The 24,363-nt window shown below is 45.5% G+C and overlaps 1 protein-coding gene across 3 annotated transcripts; it reads right to left on the bottom strand.

The window, feature by feature from the left end:
• Positions 1-21,687, bottom strand: lhx2b (LIM homeobox 2b). 3 transcript variants are annotated; one of them, XM_056419922.1, is made up of 6 exons: positions 21,201-21,686; positions 20,700-20,862; positions 18,949-19,151; positions 17,751-18,124; positions 11,922-12,121; positions 1-663 (listed from the first exon to the last, which is right to left on the bottom strand). In XM_056419922.1, exons 2-6 carry the CDS (start codon positions 20,817-20,819, stop codon positions 376-378), a joined length of 1,185 nt encoding a protein of 394 aa, XP_056275897.1. In that variant the 5' UTR covers positions 20,820-20,862; positions 21,201-21,686; the 3' UTR covers positions 1-375. The 3 variants fall into 3 exon arrangements, with proteins under 3 accessions (XP_056275897.1, XP_056275895.1, XP_056275894.1); XM_056419920.1 differs by having other exon boundaries at positions 17,751-18,121; positions 20,700-21,687; XM_056419919.1 differs by having other exon boundaries at positions 20,700-21,686.
• Between the last annotated feature and the right edge of the window lie 2,676 nt (positions 21,688-24,363).

Below are 24,363 nucleotides of genomic sequence, written 5' to 3'. Positions count from 1 at the left end.
GATATTGTAACCTGTGGTTTAATCTCAGATATTTTCCCCGAAAAAAGCAGATTCTTTTACATCCCTAACAGTGACTCTTGTACAACATAAATACTGTGCTGGAAGAAAAAAAAAGAATGGATTAAAAACGAAGCCGTTTTCTTTCCTCCCGCCCGGAGTCTCTTTTCTGTAAACATTGAAAAAATGTAAATCAAGTCTCTTCAGTTCTCGACACGACAACAACATCAAAGTAACGGCGACTCGGCCGCAACGCCGACTGTCTCCACCGGGGCTCAGCGCAGCGTCACGTGTTCACGAATGCTTCTGTTCTCTTTGCTAACGGAAGGAGTCAACAGCGGTCAGTGTTAGATCCAGTGGGGGGGGGCGGGGCTTCCATCAGAAGAGGCTCGTCAGTGTGGTCTGTGATGGGCTCCGGCACTCGTGCGCGTCCATGCCGCCGCCGCCCGGCACCGAGCTGAGCACGGAGGTGACGGTGGGCATGGTGGGGTTGCTCAAGTCTGTGAGGGTGGTGGGGGTGCTGGCGGGGCTCATGGAGGCGTTGGAGAGGTCCGAGGCCGGGCCGGGCAGCGTGGAGCCGTCCGACGCCTTGTCCACGCCGCCGCCGCCGCTCTCCTGCCGCAGCAGGTTCCTCCGGAACTTGGCCCGAGCGTTCTGGAACCACACCTGGAGGAGCAGAGGAACATCCACCCGTCAGCTCGGAGTTATTCAGGATGCCACGGTTAGCCCAGAGGAGCTTTAAGCATTTAGCATTTAGCTCAAATGAAATCCATCCTGTCATGAATCTGTTATGATTCCATGGTAAGCGTTTAGTAGCTTTAAGTATTTAGTATTTAGCATTTAGCGTTCAGCATTTAGCATTTAGCTAAAACTAAATCCATCCATTCAAAGTTATGAATTATTTATTTTTCCATGGTAAGCGTATAGTAGCTGTTAGCATTTAACATATAGTGTTTAGCGGTTTAGCATTTAGAGTTTAGCTTTTAACATGTAACATTTAGCATTTAGCATTTAGAGTTTAGGGTTTAGCATTTAGCATTTAGGGTTTAGCATTTAGCGTTTAGCATTGTTCTTGAAGCTGCAGGTCGGCCATAGAACACGTAAACTCATTGTTCGACCTCTCTGGCCAAACGGTTTCTGTTTTATTTGCTCGTGTTTTGAGAGGCAGACCGTACCTGCACCATGAGTTGAGCTGAGAGCAATAAAGACGTACAATGAAGATTTACAAAGAAAAGTAGGATGTCTTTCTAGAAACAGTCCCCCGTTGCTCTGGAGGGTTTCTTTGGTCGACGCATATGTTTGTTTTTAATAACTCTTCACTGTGATTATTAATAAAGAATACATTCATTTCTGAGAAGACTTGTTGGTGTTGAGTGATATTTCATCTTAATAAGTATGATAACAACGTTCCTCTCCAGAGTGATGGAGGCGAGTAGAGGTCTCAACACGTGTCCAATGAATACGAGCTAGGTGACTGGCCCTTTAATTAAAGATGAACTATTTGAACGAACAGTAGACACAGAGAGAAGGACAGTAGACACAGAGAGAAGGACAGTAGACACAGGGTAGAGGACAGTAGACACAGAGTAGAGGACAGTAGATACAGAGTAGAGGACAGTAGACACAGAGTAGGGGACATTAGACAGAGTAGAGGACAGTAGACACAGAGAGAAGGACAGTAGACACAGAGTAGAGGACAGTAGACACAGAGTAGAGGACAGTAGACACAGAGAGAAGGACAGTAGACACAGAGTAGAGGACAGTAGACACAGGGTAGAGGACAGTAGACACAGAGTAGAGGACAGTAGACACAGAGTAGAGGACAGTAGACACAGGGTAGAGGACAGTAGACACAGAGTAGAGGACAGTAGATACAGAGTAGAGGACAGTAGACACAGAGTAGAGGACAGTAGATACAGAGTAGAGGACAGTAGACACAGAGTAGAGGACAGTAGACACAGAGAGAAGGGCAGTAGACACAGAGAGAAGGACAGTAGACACAGAGAGAAGGACAGTAGACACAGAGTAGAGGACAGTAGACACAGAGAGAAGGACAGTAGACACAGAGTAGAGGACAGTAGACACAGAGAGAAGGACAGTAGACACAGAGTAGAGGACAGTAGACACAGAGAGAAGGACAGTAGACACAGAGAGAAGGACAGTAGACACAGAGTAGAGGACAGTAGACACAGAGAGAAGGACAGTAGACACAGAGTAGAGGACAGTAGACACAGAGAGAAGGACAGTAGACACAGAGTAGAGGACAGTAGACACAGAGAGAAGGACAGTAGACACAGAGTAGAGGACAGTAGACACAGAGAGAAGGACAGTAGATACAGAGAGAAGGACAGTAGACACAGAGTAGAGGACAGTAGACACAGAGAGAAGGACAGTAGACACAGAGTAGAGGACAGTAGACACAGGGTAGAGGATAGTAGACACAGAGTAGAGGACAGTAGACACAGAGAGAAGGACAGTAGACACAGAGTAGAGGACAGTAGACACAGAGTAGAGGACAGTAGACACAGAGTAGAGGACAGTAGACACAGAGAGAAGGACAGTAGACACAGGGTAGAGGACAGTAGACACAGAGTAGAGGACAGTAGACACAGAGTAGAGGACAGTAGACACAGAGTAGAGGACAGTAGACACAGAGAGAAGGACAGTAGACACAGAGTAGAGGACAGTAGACACAGGGTAGAGGACAGTAGACACAGAGTAGAGGACAGTAGACACAGAGAGAAGGACAGTAGACACAGAGTAGAGGACAGTAGACACAGAGAGAAGGACAGTAGACACAGAGTAGAGGACAGTAGACACAGGGTAGAGGACAGTAGACACAGAGTAGAGGACAGTAGACACAGAGTAGAGGACAGTAGACACAGAGAGAAGGACAGTAGACACAGAGTAGAGGACAGTAGACACAGAGAGAAGGACAGTAGACACAGAGAGAAGGACAGTAGACACAGAGTAGAGGACAGTAGACACAGAGTAGAGGACAGTAGACACAGAGAGAAGGACAGTAGACACAGAGAGAAGGACAGTAGACACAGAGTAGAGGACAGTAGACACAGGGTAGAGGACAGTAGACACAGGGTAGAGGACAGTAGACACAGAGTAGAGGACAGTAGACACAGAGAGAAGGACAGTAGACACAGAGTAGAGGACAGTAGACACAGAGTAGAGGACAGTAGACACAGAGAGAAGGACAGTAGACACAGAGTAGAGGACAGTAGACACAGAGAGAAGGACAGTAGACACAGAGAGAAGGACAGTAGACACAGAGTAGAGGACAGTAGACACAGGGTAGAGGACAGTAGACACAGAGAGAAGGACAGTAGACACAGAGTAGAGGACAGTAGACACAGAGTAGGACAGTAGACACAGAGTAGAGGACAGTAGACACAGAGTAGAGGACAGTAGACACAGGGTAGAGGACAGTAGACACAGAGTAGAGGACAGTAGACACAGAGTAGAGGACAGTAGACACAGAGTAGAGGACAGTAGACACAGAGTAGAGGACAGTAGACACAGAGAGAAGGACAGACACAGAGTAGAGGGACAGTAGACACAGATTAGAGGACAGTAGACACAGAGTAGAGGACAGTAGACACAGGATAGAGGACAGTAGACACAGAGTAGAGGACAGTAGACACAGAGAAGGACAGTAGACACAGAGTGGAGGACAGTAGACACAGAGTAGAGGACAGTAGACACAGAGAGAGGACAGTAGACACAGAGTAGAGGACAGTAGACACAGGGTAGAGGACAGTAGACACAGAGTAGAGGACAGTAGACACAGAGAGAAGGACAGTAGACACAGAGTAGAGGACAGTAGACACAGAGTAGAGGACAGTAGACACAGAGAGAAGGACAGTAGAAACAGAGTAGAGGACAGTAGACACAGAGTAGAGGACAGTAGATACAGAGTAGAGGACAGTAGACACAGAGAGAAGGACAGTAGACACAGAGCAGAGGACAGTGACAGAGAGAAGGACAGTAGACACAGAGAGAAGGACAGTAGACACAGAGTAGAGGACAGTAGACACAGAGAAGGACAGTAGACACAGAGTAGAGGACAGTAGACACAGAGTAGAGGACAGTAGACACAGAGTAGAGGACAGTAGACACAGAGTAGAGGACAGTAGACACAGGGTAGAGGACAGTAGACACAGAGTAGAGGACAGTAGACACAGAGTAGAGGACAGTAGACACAGAGAGAAGGACAGTAGACACAGAGAGAAGGACAGTAGACACAGAGTAGAGGACAGTAGACACAGAGAGAAGGACAGTAGACACAGAGTAGAGGACAGTAGACACAGGGTAGAGGACAGTAGACACAGAGTAGAGGACAGTAGACACAGAGAGAAGGACAGTAGACACAGAGTAGAGGACAGTAGACACAGAGTAGAGGACAGTAGACACAGAGAGAAGGACAGTAGACACAGAGTAGAGGACAGTAGACACAGGGTAGAGGACAGTAGACACAGAGTAGAGGACAGTAGACACAGAGTAGAGGACAGTAGACACAGAGTAGAGGACAGTAGACACAGAGAGAAGGACAGTAGACACAGAGTAGAGGACAGTAGACACAGAGTAGAGGACAGTAGACACAGAGTAGAGGACAGTAGACACAGAGAGAAGGACAGTAGACACAGAGTAGAGGACAGTAGACACAGAGAGAAGGACAGTAGACACAGAGTAGAGGACAGTAGACACAGAGAGGACAGAAGACAGAGTAGAGGACAGTAGACACAGAGAGAAGGACAGTAGACACAGAGTAGAGGACAGTAGACACAGAGTAGAGGACAGTAGACACAGAGAGAAGGACAGTAGACACAGAGTAGAGGACAGTAGACACAGAGTAGAGGACAGTAGACACAGAGTAGAGGACAGTAGACACAGAGTAGAGGACAGTAGACACAGAGTAGAGGACAGTAGACACAGAGTAGAGGACAGTAGACACAGAGTAGAGGACAGTAGACACAGAGTAGAGGACAGTAGACACAGAGAGAAGGACAGTAGACACAGAGTAGAGGACAGTAGACACAGAGAAGGACAGTAGACACAGAGTAGAGGACAGTAGACACAGAGAAGGACAGTAGACAGAGTAGAAGACAGTAGACACAGAGTAGAGGACAGTAGACACAGAGAGAAGGACAGTAGACACAGAGTAGAGGACAGTAGACACAGAGAGAAGGACAGTAGACACAGAGTAGAGGACAGTAGACACAGAGAGAAGGACAGTAGACACAGAGAGAAGGACAGTAGACACAGAGTAGAGGACAGTAGACACAGAGTAGAGGACAGTAGACACAGAGTAGAGGACAGTAGACACAGAGTAGAGGACAGTAGACACAGAGAGAAGGACCGTAGACACAGAGTAGAGGACAGTAGACACAGAGTAGAGGACAGTAGACACAGAGAGAAGGACAGTAGACACAGAGTAGAGGACAGTAGACACAGAGTAGAGGACAGTAGACACAGAGTAGAGGACAGTAGACACAGAGTAGAGGACAGTAGACACAGAGTAGAGGACAGTAGACACAGAGTAGAGGACAGTAGACACAGAGAGAAGGACAGTAGACACAGAGTAGAGGACAGTAGACACAGAGAGAAGGACAGTAGACACAGAGTAGAGGACAGTAGACACAGAGAGAAGGACAGTAGACACAGAGTAGAGGACAGTAGACACAGAGTAGAGGACAGTAGACACAGAGAGGACAGTAGACACAGAGAGAAGGACAGTAGACACAGAGTAGAGGACAGTAGACACAGGGTAGAGGACAGTAGACACAGGATAGAGGACAGTAGACACAGAGTAGAGGACAGTAGACACAGAGAGAAGGACAGTAGACACAGAGTAGAGGACAGTAGACACAGAGAGAAGGACAGTAGACACAGAGTAGAGGACAGTAGACACAGAGAAGGACAGTAGACACAGAGTAGAGGACAGTAGACACAGAGAGAAGGACAGTAGACACAGAGTAGAGGACAGTAGACACAGAGAGAAGGACAGTAGACACAGAGTAGAGGACAGTAGACACAGAGAGAAGGACAGTAGACACAGAGTAGAGGACAGTAGACACAGAGAGAAGGACAGTAGACACAGAGTAGAGGACAGTAGACACAGAGTAGAGGACAGTAGACACAGGGTAGAGGACAGTAGACACAGAGTAGAGGACAGTAGACACAGAGAGAAGGACAGTAGACACAGAGTAGAGGACAGTAGACACAGAGTAGAGGACAGTAGACACAGAGTAGAGGACAGTAGACACAGAGTAGAGGACAGTAGACACAGAGTAGAGGACAGTAGACACAGAGTAGAGGACAGTAGACACATGGTAGAGGACAGTAGACACAGAGTAAAGGACAGTAGATACAGAGTAGAGGACAGTAGACACAGAGTAGAGGACAGTAGACACATGGTAGAGGACAGTAGACACAGAGTAAAGGACAGTAGACACATGGTAGAGGACAGTAGATACAGAGTAGAGGACAGTAGTCACAGAGAGAGGGGCAGTAGTCACAGAGAGAAGGACAGTAGACACAGAGAGAGGACAGTAGACACAGAGTAGAGGACAGTAGACACATGGTAGAGGACGGTAGACACAGAGTAGAGGACAGTAGACACAGAGAAGAGGACAGTAGACACAGAGTAGAGGACATTAGACACAGGGTAGAGGACAGTAGACACAGAGTAGAGGACAGTAGACACAGAGAGAAGGACAGTAGACACAGAGTAGAGGACAGTAGACACAGAGAGAAGGACAGTAGACACAGAGAGAAGGACAGTAGACACAGAGTAGAGGACAGTAGACACAGAGTAGAGGACAGTAGACACAGAGTAGAGGACAGTAGACACAGAGTAGAGGACAGTAGACACAGAGTAGAGGACAGTAGACACAGAGAGAAGGACAGTAGACACAGAGAGAAGGACAGTAGACACAGAGTAGAGGACAGTAGACACAGAGTAGAGGACAGTAGACACAGAGTAGAGGACAGTAGACACAGAGAGAAGGACAGTAGACACAGAGTAGAGGACAGTAGACACAGAGAGAAGGACAGTAGACACAGGGTAGAGGACAGTAGACACAGAGTAGAGGACAGTAGACACAGGGTAGAGGACAGTAGACACAGGGTAGAGGACAGTAGACACAGAGTAGAGGACAGTAGACACAGAGTAGAGGACAGTAGACACAGAGAGAAGGACAGTAGACACAGAGTAGAGGACAGTAGACCCAGAGAGAAGGACAGTAGACACAGAGTAGAGGACAGTAGACACAGAGTAGAGGACAGTAGACACAGAGAGAAGGACAGTAGACACAGATTAGAGGACAGTAGACACAGAGTAGAGGACAGTAGACACAGAGAGAAGGACAGTAGACACAGAGTAGAGGACAGTAGACACAGATAGAAGGACAGTAGACACAGAGTAGAGGACAGTAGACACAGAGAGAAGGAGAGTAGACACAGAGTAGAGGACAGTAGACACAGAGAGAAGGACAGTAGACACAGAGTAGTGGACAGTAGACACAGAGTAGAGTACAGTAGACACAGAGAGAAGGACAGTAGACGCAGAGAGAAGGACAGTAGACACAGAGTAGAGGACAGTAGACACAGAGTAGAGGACAGTAGACACAGAGAGAAGGACAGTAGACACAGAGAGAAGGACAGTAGACACAGAGTAGAGGACAGTAGACACAGAGTAGATGACAGTAGACACAGAGTAGAGTACAGTAGACAGAGTAGAAGACAGTAGACACAGAGTAGAGGACAGTAGACACAGAGTAGAGGACAGTAGACACAGAGAGAAGGAAAGTAGACACAGAGTAGAGGACAGTAGACACAGAGAGAAGGACAGTAGACAAAGGGTAGAGGACAGTAGACACAGAGTAGAGGACAGTAGACACAGAGTAGAGGACAGTAGACACAGAGTAGAGGACAGTAGACACAGAGAGAAGGACAGTAGAAACAGAGAGAAGGACAGTAGATGCAGAGTAGAGGACAGTAGACACAGAGTAGAGGACAGTAGACACAGAGAGAAGTACAGTAGACACAGAGAGAAGGACAGTAGACACAGAGTAGAGGACAGTAGACACAGAGAGAAGGACAGTAGACACAGAGAAGAGGACAGTAGACACAGAGTAGAGGACAGTAAACACAGAGAGAAGGACAGTAGACACAGAGTAGAGGACAGTAGACACAGAGTAGAGTACAGTAGACACAGAGTAGAGGACAGTAGACACAGAGTAGAGGATAGTAGACACAGAGTAGAGGACAGTAGACACAGAGAGAAGGACAGTAGACAAAGGGTAGAGGACAGTAGACACAGAGTAGAGGACAGTAGACACAGAGTAGAGGACTGTAGACACAGAGTAGAGGACAGTAGACACAGAGTAGAGGACAGTAGACACAGAGAGAAGGACAGTAGACACAGGATAGAGGACAGTAGACACAGAGTAGAGGACAGTAGACACAGAGTAGAGGACAGTAGACACAGAGTAGAGGACTGTAGACACAGAGTAGAGGACAGTAGACACAGGGTAGAGGACAGTAGACACAGAGAGAAGGACAGTAGACAGAGAGAAGGACAGTAGACACAGAGTAGAGGACAGTAGATACAGAGAGAAGGACAGTAGAAACAGAGTAGAGGACAGTAGACACAGAGAGAAGGACAGTAGACACAGAGTAGAGGACAGTAGACACAGAGAGAAGGACAGTAGACACAGAGTAGAGGACAGTAGACACAGAGAGAAGGACAGTAGAAACAGAGTAGAGGACAGTAGACACAGAGAGAAGGACAGTAGACACAGAGTAGAGGACAGTAGACACAGAGAGAAGGACAGTAGACACAGAGTAGAGGACAGTAGACACAGAGAGAAGGACAGTAGACACAGAGTAGAGGACAGTAGACACAGAGTAGAGGACAGTAGACACAGGGTAGAGGACAGTAGACACAGAGTAGAGGACAGTAGACACAGAGAGAAGGACAGTAGACACAGAGTAGAGTACAGTAGACACAGAGTAGAGGACAGTAGACACAGGGTAGAGGACAGTAGACACAGAGTAGAGGACAGTAGACACAGAGTAGAGGACATTAGACACAGGGTAGAGGACAGTAGACACAGAGTAGAGGACAGTAGACACATGGTAGAGGACAGTAGACACAGAGTAAAGGACAGTAGATACAGAGTAGAGGACAGTAGACACAGAGTAGAGGACAGTAGACACATGGTAGAGGACAGTAGACACAGAGTAAAGGACAGTAGACACATGGTAGAGGACAGTAGATACAGAGTAGAGGACAGTAGACACAGAGTAGAGGACAGTAGACACAGAGAGAAGGACAGTAGATACAGAGTAGAGGACAGTAGACACAGAGTAGAGGACAGTAGACACATGGTAGAGGACAGTAGACACAGAGTAAAGGACAGTAGATACAGAGTAGAGGACAGTAGACACATGGTAGAGGACAGTAGATACAGAGTAGAGGACAGTAGACACAGAGTAGAGGACAGTAGACACAGAGTAAAGGACAGTAGATACAGAGTAGAGGACAGTAGACACATGGTAGAGGACAGTAGATACAGAGTAGAGGACAGTAGATACAGAGTAGAGGACAGTAGACACAGAGTAGAGGACAGTAGACACAGAGAGAAGGACAGTAGACACAGAGTAGAGGACAGTAGACACAGGGTAGAGGACAGTAGACACAAAGAGAAGGACAGTAGACACAGAGTAGAGGACAGTAGACACAGAGAGAAGGACAGTAGACACAGGGTAGAGGACAGTAGACACAGAGAGAATGACAGTAGACACAGAGTAGAGGACAGTAGACACAGAGTAGAGGACAGTAGACACAGAGTAGAGGACTGTAGACACAGAGTAGAGGACAGTAGACACAGAGTAAAGGACAGTAGACACAGAGTAGAGGACAGTAGACACAGAGTAGAGGACAGTAGACACAGAGAGAAGGACCGTAGACACAGAGTAGAGGACAGTAGACACAGAGTAGAGGACAGTAGACACAGAGTAGAGGACAGTAGACACAGAGAGAAGGACAGTAGACACAGAGTAGAGGACAGTAGACACAGAGTAGAGGACAGTAGACACAGAGAGAAGGACAGTAGACACAGAGTAGAGGACAGTAGACACAGAGAGAAGGACAGTAGACACAGGGTAGAGGACAGTAGACACAGAGTAGAGGACAGTAGACACAGAGAGAAGGACAGTAGACACAGAGAGAAGGACAGTAGACACAGAGTAGAGGACAGTAGACACAGGGTAGAGGACAGTAGACACAGAGTAGAGGACAGTAGACACAGAGAGAAGGACAGTAGACACAGAGTAGAGGACAGTAGACACAGAGTAGAGGACAGTAGACACAGAGTAGAGGACAGTAGACACAGAGTAGAGGACAGTAGACACAGAGTAGAGGACAGTAGACACAGGGTAGAGGACAGTAGACACAGAGTAGAGGACAGTAGACACAGAGTAGAGGACAGTAGACACAGAGAGGACAGTAGACACAGGGTAGAGGACAGTAGACACAGAGTAGAGGACAGTAGACACAGAGTAGAGGACATTAGACACAGGGTAGAGGACAGTAGACACAGAGTAGAGGACAGTAGACACAGGGTAGAGGACAGTAGACACAGAGTAGAGGACAGTAGACACAGAGAGAAGGACAGTAGACACAGAGTAGAGGACATTAGACACAGAGTAGAGGACAGTAGACACAGAGTAGAGGATAGTAGACACAGAGTAGAGGACAGTAGACACAGAGTAGAGGACAGTAGACACAGAGTAGAGGATAGTAGACACAGAGTAGAGGACAGTAGACACAGAGTAGAGGACAGTAGACACAGAGTAGAGGACAGTAGACACAGAGTAGAGGACAGTAGACACAGAGAGAAGGACAGTAGACACAGAGAGAAGGACAGTAGACACAGAGAGAAGGACAGTAGACACAGAGTAGAGGACAGTAGACACAGAGTAGAGGCGTGTTGTGATAGAAGCAGACATGTTTTCAGTTATTAATTCCATATCTACAATCGCAATGAATTTAATAATTTCTTCCTAATTTTGAGGACCCTGAGAACTCTTTTAGGCCCCTCCCCCTACGTCCAGGCCCCGCCTCCTGCTCCTCATCGTCTCCGGTTTCATTCTCAGTTTTGAATGACATCTTTATTTAATACGTAATGTTTTGCTCTCGTCTCGTCAATAATGAAGAGTCTCTGCGTGGGGGGGGGGGGGGCATCAAAGCAAAACGCTGCTTTGTTTTCTGTGAGTGTTAATTAAAGCAGAGAGGAGGAGGAGGAGGAGGAGGAGGAGGAGGAGGAGGAGGAGGATTGTTTTGTTCTCAGGGAGAGATATGATTCAGAACCTTTTAGCCCCCCCCCCCCCCCCCCCTCGTCTTCCTGTTGCGTTTCAAGTGGAACCAGAGTTTAACTTTAACTTATTCCTGTTCCGCTTCACTGGACAGCTAAAATAATATTAATATTAATATTACTAATAATATTAATATTAATAATAATATTAATATTTCTAATCCCTTTTTTTTGTTTGAAACTTATTCTGCTTGATTTGTTTTTCGGCGAATCGATGTAAAAAATAATATTATTAATACAAGAGATCATGTAGTGGATTCCTCGTCTCCTTTTCCCCCGAGGAAAGGAAGCGGCCTACCCCCAGGACCCTCTTGGCCCCCCCTACCTGCAGGCCCCTCTTGGTGCCCCCCCCCCCCCCTACCTGCAGGACCCCCTTGGTGCCCCCCCAGGACCCTCTTGCCCCCCTGCAGGACCCCTTGGTGCCCCCAGGACCCTCTTGCCCCCCTACCTGCAGGACCCTCTTGACCCTCTTGCCCCCCTACCTGCAGGACATCCTTGGTGCCCCCCAGGACCCTCTTGCCCCCCCCCTACCTGCAGGACCCTCTTGGTGAGGCCCGTCTTCTGCGCCAGCTGCTTCAGGTCCTTGGCGTCGGGGTTGTGGTTGATGGCGAAGTAGCTCTTCATGGTCCTCAGCTGGTGGTGCTTGAAGGACGTCCGCATGCGCTTCGTCTTCTGGCTCGAGGAGAACTGGGAGTCCAGGGACTCGGCCTCATTCTCATTGCAGCTCAGGGCTGGGGGGGGGAGACCGGATCAGACAGGTAGACCACCACCATCATGTAGACCACCACCATCATGGAGACCACCACCATCAGGTAGACCACCACCATCAGGTAGACCACCACCATCATGTAGACCACCACCATCAGGTAGACCACCACCATCATGTAGACCACCACCATCAGGTAGACCACCACCATCATGGAGACCACCACCATCAGGTAGACCTCCACCATCATGTAGACCACCACCATCAGGTAGACCACCACCATCAGGTAGACCTCCACCATCATGTAGACCACCACCATCAGGTAGACCTCCACCATCATGTAGACCACCACCATCATGTAGACCACCACCATCATGTAGACCTCCTCACATCATGTAGACCTCCTCACATCATGTAGACCTCATCACATCATGTAGACCTCATCACATCATGTAGACCTCATCATATCATGTAGACCTCCTCACATCATGTAGACCTCATCACATCATGTAGACCACATCACATCATGTATACCTCATCATATCATGTAGACCTCCTCACATCATGTAGACCTCATCACATCATGTAGACCTCATCACATCATGTAGACCTCTTCACATCATGTAGACCTCCTCACATCATGTAGACCTCCTCACATCATGTAGACCTCATCACATCATGTAGACCTCCTCACATCATGTAGACCTCCAGCATCATGTAGACCTCATCACATCATGTAGACCTCCTCACATCATGTAGACCTCATCACATCATGTAGACCTCATCACATCATGTAGACCTCATCATATCATGTAGACCTCCAGCATCATGTAGACCTCCTCACATCATGTAGACCTCATCACATCATGTAGACCTCATCACATCATGTAGACCTCATCACATCATGTAGACCACATCACATCATGTAGACCTCATCATATCATGTAGACCTCCTCACATCATCTAGACCACCACCATCATGTAGACCTCATCACATCATGTAGACCTCATCACATCATGTAGACCTCCTCACATCATGTAGACCTCATCACATCATGTAGACCTCCTCACATCATGTAGACCTCTTCACATCATGTAGACCTCATCACATCATGTAGACCTCCTCACATCATGTAGACCTCCAGCATCATGTAGACCTCATCACATCATGTAGACCTCATCATATCATGTAGACCTCCAGCATCATGTAGACCTCCTCACATCATGTAGACCTCATCACATCATGTAGACCTCATCACATCATGTAGACCACATCACATCATGTAGACCTCATCATATCATGTAGACCTCCTCACATCATGTAGACCTCATCACATCATGTAGACCTCCTCACATCATGTAGACCTCATCACATCATGTAGACCTCCTCATATCATGTAGACCTCATCACATCATGTAGACCTCCAGCATCATGTATACCTCATCACATCATGTAGACCTCATCACATCATGTAGACCTCCTCACATCATGTAGACCTCATCACATCATGTAGACCTCCTCATATCATGTAGACCTCATCACATCATGTAGACCTCCAGCATCATGTATACCTCATCACATCATGTAGACCTCATCACATCATGTAGACCTCCTCACATCATGTAGACCTCATCACATCATGTAGACCTCCTCACATCATGTAGACCTCCTCACATCATGCAGACCTCCAGCATCATGTAGACCTCCTCACATCATGTAGACCTCCTCACATCATGTAGACCTCATGACATCATGTAGACCTCCTCACATCATGTAGACCTCATCACATCATGTAGACCTCCTCACATCATGTAGACCTCATGATATCATGTAGACCTCCTCACATCATGTAGACCTCCTCACATCATGTAGACCTCATCACATCATGTAGACCTCCTCACATCATGTAGACCTCATGACATCATGTAGACCTCCTCACATCATGTAGACCTCATCACATCATGTAGACCTCCAGCATCATGTAGACCTCCTCACATCATGTAGACCTCATCACATCATGTAGACCTCCTCACATCATGTAGACCTCATCACATCATGTAGACCTCCTCACATCATGTAGACCTCATCACATCATGTAGACCTCATCACATCATGTAGACCTCCTCATATCATGTAGACCTCCTCACATCATGTAGACCTCATCACATCATGTAGACCTCATCACATCATATAGACCTCCTCACATCATGTAGACCTCCTCACATCATGTAGACCTCATCACATCATGTAGACCTCCTCACATCATGTAGACCTCATCATATCATGTAGACCTCATCATATCATGTAGACCTCATCACATCATGTAGACCTCCTCACATCATGTAGACCTCATCACATCATGTAGACCTCCTCACATCATGTAGACCTCATCACATCATGTAGACCTCATCACATCATGTAGACCTCCAGCATCATGTAGACCTCATCACATCATGTAGACCTCCTCACATCATGTAGACCTCATCACATCATGTAGACCTCCTCACATCATGTAGACCTCATGACATCATGTAGACCTCCTCACATCATGTAGACCTCATCACATCATGTAGACCTCATCACATCATGTAGACCTCCTCACATCATGTAGACCTCATCACATCATGTAGACCTCCTCACATCATGTAGACCTCATGACATCATGTAGACCTCCTCACATCATGTAGACCTCATCACATCATGTAGACCTCCAGCATCATGTAGACCTCCTCACATCATGTAGACCTCATCACATCATGTAGACCTCCTCACATCATGTAGACCTCATCACATCATGTAGACCTCCTCACATCATGTAGACCTCATCACATCATGTAGACCACATCACATCATGTAGACCTCATCATATCATGTAGACCTCCTCACATCATGTAGACCTCATCACATCATGTAGACCACATCACATCATGTAGACCTCATCATATCATGTAGACCTCATCACATCATGTAGACCTCATCACATCATGTAGACCTCCAGCATCATGTAGACCTCCTCACATCATGTAGACCTCATCACATCATGTAGACCTCCTCACATCATGTAGACCTCATCACATCATGTAGACCTCCTCACATCATGTAGACCTCATCACATCATGTAGACCTCCTCACATCATGTAGACCTCATGACATCATGTAGACCTCCTCACATCATGTAGACCTCATCACATCATGTAGACCTCCAGCATCATGTAGAGCTCCTCACATCATGTAGACCTCATCACATCATGTAGACCTCCTCACATCATGTAGACCTCCTCACATCATGTAGACCTCATCACATCATGTAGACCTCCTCACATCATGTAGACCTCATCACATCATGTAGACCTCATCACATCATGTAGACCTCCTCACATCATGTAGACCTCATCACATCATGTAGACCTCCTCACATCATGTAGACCTCATCACATCATGTAGACCACATCACATCATGTAGACCTCATCATATCATGTAGACCTCCTCACATCATGTAGACCTCATCACATCATGTAGACCACATCACATCATGTAGACCTCATCATATCATGTAGACCTCATCACATCATGTAGACCTCATCACATCATGTAGACCTCCTCACAGTGAGTAGACCTCTCTGGGACAACCATGTGTGTGGGGTGTGTGTATATTTATGTGAACATGTTTGTGTATGTGTGTGTCTGTGTGTGTGTGTATGTGTGTGTCTGTGTCTGTGTGTGTGTGTGTGTGTGTGTGTGTGTGTGTGTGTGTGTGTGTGTGTGTGTGCTATACTGGGAGGAGGCGCAAGCCTGGATTCAGAAAAAAATGACACACACAGAGACACAGACACACACAGAGACACACACACAGAGAGACACACACACACACAGACACACACAAGTACACACACACACACACACACACACACGTACACACACACACACACACACACACATGTCCACCTATCAGAGTCCAGACCCCGTGATGCCTTCAGGCTCCGTTCACACCTGTTCAGGTGGTGTAGTTACCGCCTGCAGCCAGCAGAGGGCGCGCTGCTCCTCCCTCCTGGTCACTCGACCTCACACGTTGGAAGACTCTCTCTCTCCCTCTCTCTGTCTCTCTCCCCCCCTCTCTCTCTCTTTTTACAGTCCATCTCTAATCGGTTCATTTCAGAGCAACATGTTTTATAATAAAAGTGTCACTATTAAAATATAGAAAGTGAAGAAGAAGAAGAAAACAACTGGAAAGAAGTTATTAAATTGCATTAATAAGTCAAAAAACAAAAGTGAGAGTTCTTAAATGTGTGTCTCTCTCTCTGTGTGTGTGTGTGTGTGTGTGTGTGTGTCTCTCTGTGTGTGTCTCTCTGTGTGTGTGTGTGTCTCTCTGTGTGTGTGTGTGTGTGTGTGTCTCTCTCTGTGTGTGTGTGTGTGTGTGTGTCTCTGTGTGTGTGTGTCTCTCTGTGTGTGTGTGTCTCTGTGTGTGTGTGTGTGTCTCTGTGTGTGTGTGTGTCTCTCTGTGTGTGTGTGTGTGTCTCTCTGTGTGTGTGTGTGTGTGTGTGTCTCTCTTTGTGTGTGTGTGTGTGTGTGTGTGTGTGTGTGTGTGTGTGTGTCGATGATGAGCATGAACAACGTGATGATGTTTCATAACTTCATGGTTTATTACAGTCTGCAGCTTGTTGTGTTACATGCTTGTTGTTGTTGTTGTTGTTGTTCATTCATGCACGGTGATCGGCCTCAACATGCTGTTGTTGTTGTTGACATGATGGAAACTACACACAGACCATGAAAACACAAACAACCAGCTCAGTCATGAGCACAGTCACTGGAAACAACAACAACAACAATAACAACAGCTTATTTACAACGGGACAGAGAGCAACTTTTAAAAAGTACAAAGAAGTCTGCTGTGAACTCAAAACTAATACACACACATGTACACACTAATACACACACACACACATATACACTAATACACACATATATATATATATAAATATATTTATAAATCTACACAAACATATAAATATATATATATTTATTTATTTATTTACACACACAAACACACACACATATATATAGATAGATATGTAAATATATATATATATATTTCTATATATATATATATATAAATATATATAAATATATGGAGTTCATAAAGACATTATTATAACTTTAACAATAGCAGACAATATACATGGTTTATTGTATGTGTGTCTATATATATGTATATATATATATATATATATACATATATATATATTATTTATAAAGCCACAGAGAGTGAAAGACCTTTGATGAAGTTAAGGTTAACACACACACACACACACAGACACACACACACACACACACACACACACACACACACACACACACACACACAGAGACACACACACACACACACACACACACACACACACACACACACAGAGACACACACACACACACACACAGGTGAAGCTGTCGCTCTTCATCCTATAAAACATAACTCATAACTTTATGGCTGCGATGGTTTTATGTTCATATTTATTATTTTTCTGCGTGTTTTTTTTACGAGGAGACAGCAGTGTGCGCGTGAAGCCCGGCCCCCGGTTCCCCCGCCCCCCCCCCCGGATCCCCCGGTTCCCCCGGTCCCCCCGGTTCCCACGCCGCTCCCCCCCCCCCCCCTCTCACCTGCGTTGTAGGCCGCCAGCTCGGCCCCGGGCCCCGGGCTCTTCCTCTTCCGGGGCCGGCCCTTCTGCACGGTGCCCACGCCGTTGAAGTAGGCTAGTCCGAGGGGCCCCGCGGGGCCCTGCAGGCCTTTGTGCGGGGCCACGTCCGCGTGGCTAAAGTGCGAGTGGTAGTCTCCCTGCAGCAGGGCCTCGAAGTGGCCCCTGCAGTACACCAGGCTGTCCTTCATGCCGAAGTGGTCCCCGGTGCTCAGCATCGCGCTGCACGCCGTGCACGTGAAGCAGTTGAGGTGGTACACCAGGTCGCGCGCACGCATCACCATCTCCGAGGCCGAGATCCCGAGGTGGCAGCGCGCGCACCGCTGCACCGAAAATCTTCTGCGGACAACAGACACGTCATCAGCGGCTGGACCGGCTGGGCGCGCGGGCACGGGGCGTGCGCAGTAACGATGCGCAGTGACGACGCCACGACAATTTTAATGCTTTAAAAAAATGAGGATTTCTAGCCAGAATCGTTATTTTAGTTGTTTTTATCCTTTTTTTATACTCTAAGTTTGTTATATTGTTTTTTATATTATAAGTATTTGGATTAAATGGCAAATATGTAATTTAAGATATAATTAAATACATCTAATATTAAATATAGAGTGTAAATTATGCCACTTTAATATCAGATGTCATGTGTCAAAATATATTTCATATAAATATATATGAATCCGGATTGAAGAGAAACAAATGAGGTATCAATTGTGTTTTTTGTTTTTTATTAAATTAAAAAATGTAACTCGTAAAAACTTTAAATAAAATAAATGTTATATAAATATATATGTATCAACTTTAAATATGAATCAACTTTAAATAAAATATATTTCATATAAATATATATTATTAAGGATAAGAGAAACAAATGAGGTATAATTTTTGTTTTTTGTTTTTTATTAAATTAAAAAATATAACTTGTAAAAACTTAAAGTAAAATTATTGAAAGAAAAAATATATATGTATTTAATTGAGGTAATTTCTCATTGACATTATTTTAAAATATATATTCCGTGGCTTTAACACTCTTTAACACTTTCTAACACTCTAACAGCGGTGTGTCACGGGACCGGGGACCCGGAGACCCGGAGCCGGTCGGCTCTCCGTCTCTCTGGGTCTCCGGGTCCCCGGGTCCCCGGGCCCTGCAGGGCCGCCCTCCCTACCTGTAGTAGTCCTCCTTGCAGTAGATGCTGCCGTCCTTGCTGAAGCACGTGAGCTCGGACTCCAGGTTCAGTTTGCACTCGCAGCACTTGAGGCAGCGCATGTGCCACTGCTTGTCCACGGCCAGCAGGTAGAACCGGTCCGAGATCTTCCGGCCGCAGCCCGCGCACAGGGCCACGCGCTCTCCGGGCAGGCACGGCATGGACTGCACCCCGACCACCACCACCACCACCACCACCACCACAACAACAACAACAACAACAACACGTTAGTATAAAGACCTGAGGCAAACAAGCAGGAGCACTTTATAGATTATTATAGAACCACTGACGTCATATGTGGAGGGTTTACAAATATCATAAATAAATGACATAATTAAATAGATTTTAACTTCAATAAAACTAGACATCAACTTTATCATATTTATTTAAGATATTTTATAGAAATATCTTAAATAAATGACATAATTAAGTAGATTTTAACTTCAATAAAACTAGACATCAACTTTATCATATTTATTTAAGATATTTTTAGAAATATCTAAATTAAATTACATAATTAAATAGATTTTAACTTCAATAAAACTATAAAGCAACTTTAAAATATTTATTTAAGATATTTTTAACAATATCTAAATTAAATTACATAATAAAATAGATTTGAACTTCAATAAAACTAGACATCAACTTTAAATTTCTTTAAGATATTTTTATAAATCTCTTAAATATATTACATAATAAAATAGTTTTTAACTTCAAGAAAACTAGAAATCAACTTCATAATAATGTTAAAATGTAACCAGGTAATGAAATAAACCTTATAGCGTTATAATGATTTAAAGCACAGCAACATGAGGTGATATTTATATTTATTATTTATTTTAAATAAAAACCAAAACCCGCTGGACTCATGAATTATTGATCTGTTATCAGTTTTTTTAATTCCTCTTGATCATAATAATAAAGTCATTGAAGCTTCATGACTGTCGCTTTACGTTATTTTTGAAAGGCCTGCAACACACACACACACACACACACACACACACACACACACACACACAGGTGGACGCACGTGCATGCTCTCCACGAAGAATTTGGAATCTGAATTAGAAACAAGTTAATTCCTCATTATTTTATATTATTTTGTTTCATATATTCATTGCGGTGCATTTAAGAATAATAAGTATGAATCTTTCTGATTGTTTGACGCGTGAATTTAAATGTAATATTTTACCACGTGTTCGCTCAAATAGAAACATAAAAATAAAAATATTCTGATGCTAATTTTAGTTTTATTTTGTATTATAAATCATGTGTGTGTGTGTGCCGTAGAATACCCGCTGTATTTTCCATGTTTCCCGGTGCTTTGAACGCACCACAAAGACACAATTAAATAAACGAAATGCTTAACATAAATATTATTTTCCATCTTTATGAATAATTATGAAGGTTTTTTCCCAGTAGTTTCTCTGTGACTCCGATAAGTTCACATGGAGACGCGGCACGAGGAACCGGGAGCTCCGGCCCTGCGCGGAACTTGGAGAGCGGCGGAGCGGCGGCCGCTCGAGCCGCAACGCGCATTAAAAAGTGCAACGCGTTCAGTGAGTCACCCCGCGCGGAGCTGTCGGAGTGCGGCCGCTGTCACATGCGCCATGCGCCAAGCTCTCCAAGCTCTCCAAGCTCTCCAAGCTCTCCAAGCTCTCCAAGCTCTCCAAGCTCCATGCGCGCCATGCGCCACGCCGCCGCCTCCTTACCGTGTCCGTCTCCCCCATGCCGATGGCCGAGCTGATGGCCGCCGACTCGCTCTTCCCCCGCCGCTCCATCTCCTCCACCACTCCGTGGCCGTCGCCTCCCGGGAGGCCGTGGAACAGCATCGCCGCCGCCGGGGGGGGGATGTTGTAAATGTTCTGCTCGGATCTGCAAGCCAAGATGTCCATCAGAGGCTGCGCCGGGAGAGGTGCGCAGTGGCGCGGCGCAGCCACAATGTTGCTTTAATTTTTAAAAAAAATGTATTTTGTTTTTCCTTTTCTGTTAGAAATCCAGATTAGAGAGGAAAAAATGTGAGGGACGAATTGGACACGTGTTCCCCAAACTGCGCCTCATCAGCCAATGAGAAGCGTCACAGCCTCATTATTCATAATGATGGATTCATCAATAACGCGCAGATTCTCCTCTCCTCGGGATCGACCTGATCTCAGGTGAGATGAGTTCCTCCTCCTGTATCCTCCTCTTCTCGCCGCGGTGCGTTCACGTACCAACTCTGGAAGAAGCCCCGCTGCATGTCCCGGTGCCGCCTCCTCCTCCTCCTCCTCGGGGTAATAATTCAGGATTCCGTCAGTGTGCAATATATTTAATAATGTCTTCCTTCTTGTGCATTAATAAGTGTGTGAGCGGCACCGCCAGGGCCGGCAGAGCAGAGCGGCCACAAACGCACCACGCGAAGAAGAAGAAGAAGAAGAAGAAGAAGAAGAAGAAGAAGAAGAAGATGAAGAAGAAGAAGAGATAAGTCCAGAGAGCGGCGGCTCTTCCTCGTGCAGCAGGTCGGTGTCACTCAAACTACTTTTTAATTTTTAATAAAAAATAAAAAAGAGGAGAACATAGAGCCACCGAGCAGCTTCCGTGATGAGGTCCCGCCGGGCGGCACGGGGACGGTTCCCGGTGCAGGAGCCGCGCGGTGAGTGTTTGTCTTTGGCCGAGGAGCCTGTGTCCATGTGCGTAAGAGGAGGAGGAGGAGGAGGAGTTGGCTGCACGTTGACTGATGATAGGCGAGTGTTTGCCCCCCCCCCCCCCTCTCTCTCTCTCTCTCTCTCTCTCCCAAAAACCCTCCTTCCTTCCCTCCAGGTCCGGGTTGGACTCTCCGCTCCACCGGGGCCCTGTTGCGTCACGAGGCCCCGGTTCTCCTCTCTGACGGGTCGGCTTCACTTCTCATACCGACCTGGTGTGAGCACGAGGACGCACCGGGCACCGGGCACCGGGCCGCCGGGGGGAGAGCCGGGGCAGGACGCGGTGTCGGGTGCATGGAGCTGCTGGTCTTGGGGGGTCCGGCCGGACCTTCACCGTGTTGCCCGCAGCTCCCGGGTTCCACCGGGTTCTCCACGGCCCCGGGGGCCGGGGCTCAGCGACCGGCACCGGGTTCACTCTCAACCCGTCAAGCTTTATTTATTACTTTAGTTTTTCTTATTTGTTCAAAAACGAGAAACAACAACAAGACAGAAGACAACGAGAACACGGCTCCTTGTTGTTGTTGTTTCTTCTTGTTGTTACTTTATCTTCCGTTCACTTTGATCTCTTCTTCACATTTGACCTACATTCTGTTTCTCATTTAAAGGTGAAAAAATAACTGATCGAAATAAATGTGTTTAACTATCTTTATATGTCTTTAAATATCTGTTAATATTCGAAATGATTTAAAATCTTTTAATGTCTTTAAATGTGTTTCATTGTGTTTAAATATTTAAATGTTGTTAAATATCTTGAAATATTTTTAAATGTCTTTAAATGTGTTTAAATATTTAAATGTTGTTAAATATCATTACATATTTTTAAATCTCTTTAAATGTGTTTAAATATTTAAATGTTATTAAATATTGTTAAATGTGTTTTAATATCTGTTAATGTATTTAAATGTCTTTAAACTGTTTAAATGTGTTTAAATATCTTTAAATGTCTTTAATATGTTTAAATATTTAAATGTCTTTAAATCTGTAAATATCTTTAAATGTCTTAAATATGTTTAAATATTTAAATGTCTTTAAATCTGTAAATATGTTTAAATGTCCTTTAATGTGTGTAAATATCTTTAAATCTATTTAAATGTGTTTAATGTCTCTTTAACTTTTTAACTCTTTAACTCTTTCCCTTTCTCTGATCTTATCTGGATATTTGATCATTTTCAGGATGATTGACGGCTCGACATATCCATGAAGACACGTGACGTCATTAGCGATCCCGCTGTGTCCATCCCGTAAAGAGTGATGACGTCATACGCTGGTCTCAACTGATCCCGGATCCTTCTGATATGCTAATTAGCTCCGAGCTCCTAATTGGGAGGAGAAAGTGGAGAAAGAGAGAGAGAGAGAGACAGAGAGAGAGAGAGAGACAGAGAGAGAGAGAGAGAGACAGAGAGAGAGAGACAGAGAGAGAGAGAGAAGAGGCGTCTGAGGAGCAGGAAAAGGTCCCCCCCCCCCCCCCCCAGGAGGCCGTATCCCGTCCCCTTCCAGCCAATCACAGAGTTATTGATATGATTACAAGATACACATTAATAATGAATAAATACTGATGATAATAATAATAATTAAAGCTGCAAGCAGCGATGAACGGGTCCTCTTCCTGCTTCGCACGTCGGGGGTGCTGGCCGGACGCCGGCCCCCTCGGCCGAGAGCGCACGCACGGCGTTCGGGCGTTTGACCGTCACGCGACACTGATTTTACTTTGCTAGTCGGTGGTGCTTTGACTCTGAGTGAAAAAAGGCTTGTTGATATCCTCAGGCCTTGAATTCTACGAAGCATGAGAAGTTTGGAGCAGATTTGAGCGAGTCCAGGGTTGCCAGCAGGGGACGCTGTGACAATTTGAACATATACATGCATCATGTGTATCCATGTGAAGTCTAGACCTTGTCATGTAAATTACATGTGAATGTGATTCAACGTGTCGCTACGAGCTCCACAGGGAAGCATCATCGAGGTCTTAAGTCTATTCTGGTATATTTTGAGAGCGATCTGAATAATCTGCGAGGAGCAGTGTATAAAAGTAAAAAACATGTAACTTCCTAGTGGCACTAGTTGGCGCTAAGTCCAGAAAAAAAATTAGCATATGGATGTCTTCAGGGTCATTATGTCATGATGTATGAGAAATATGGAGCAGATTCCATTATGTATGGCTGAGTTACAACAACGTCAATTTTCATGGCGAATGGCGTTTCTTTCCAGAAAAAAAATTAGCATATGGAAAAATTAGCATATCGATGTCTCCAGGGTCATTATGTCATGATGTATGAGAAATATGGAGCAGATCCCATTATGTATGGCTGAGTTACAACAACGTCAATTTTCATGGCGAATGGCGTTTCTTTGCCGGTCTGGCAAACGCACATAGTTTAATATTTTTGAAATCTTTCAAAGATTGTTCAAGACAAAGGTCTCAAGACAATACTGGCCAAGTTTGGAATGAATCGGGTTTAAGCTCTAGGAGGAGTTAACTGTTTTACAACCCCTAAAAACATGGAAAAAGGCCAAAAAGGCATATTTTGAGGGATTGATTGTAGCGCCCCCTAATGTTCAAATATTATGAAAAAATCAAGGTAGGTTAAGGGTGTCCTTGTGGACATAGGCTACAAATTTGGTGAAGATAGACCAAGTGATTTGGAAGTTAGGTGTCTTTACATATTAGACCACACCCCTTGGATGTTCATTGGTCCAT

Source organism: Pseudoliparis swirei, chromosome 7, assembly GCF_029220125.1.
Source record: "Pseudoliparis swirei isolate HS2019 ecotype Mariana Trench chromosome 7, NWPU_hadal_v1, whole genome shotgun sequence".
Lineage (NCBI taxonomy): Eukaryota > Metazoa > Chordata > Actinopteri > Perciformes > Liparidae > Pseudoliparis > Pseudoliparis swirei.
The sequence above is the reverse complement of the archived record's forward strand: the minus strand, read 5'-3'. Positions and strand labels throughout refer to the sequence as shown.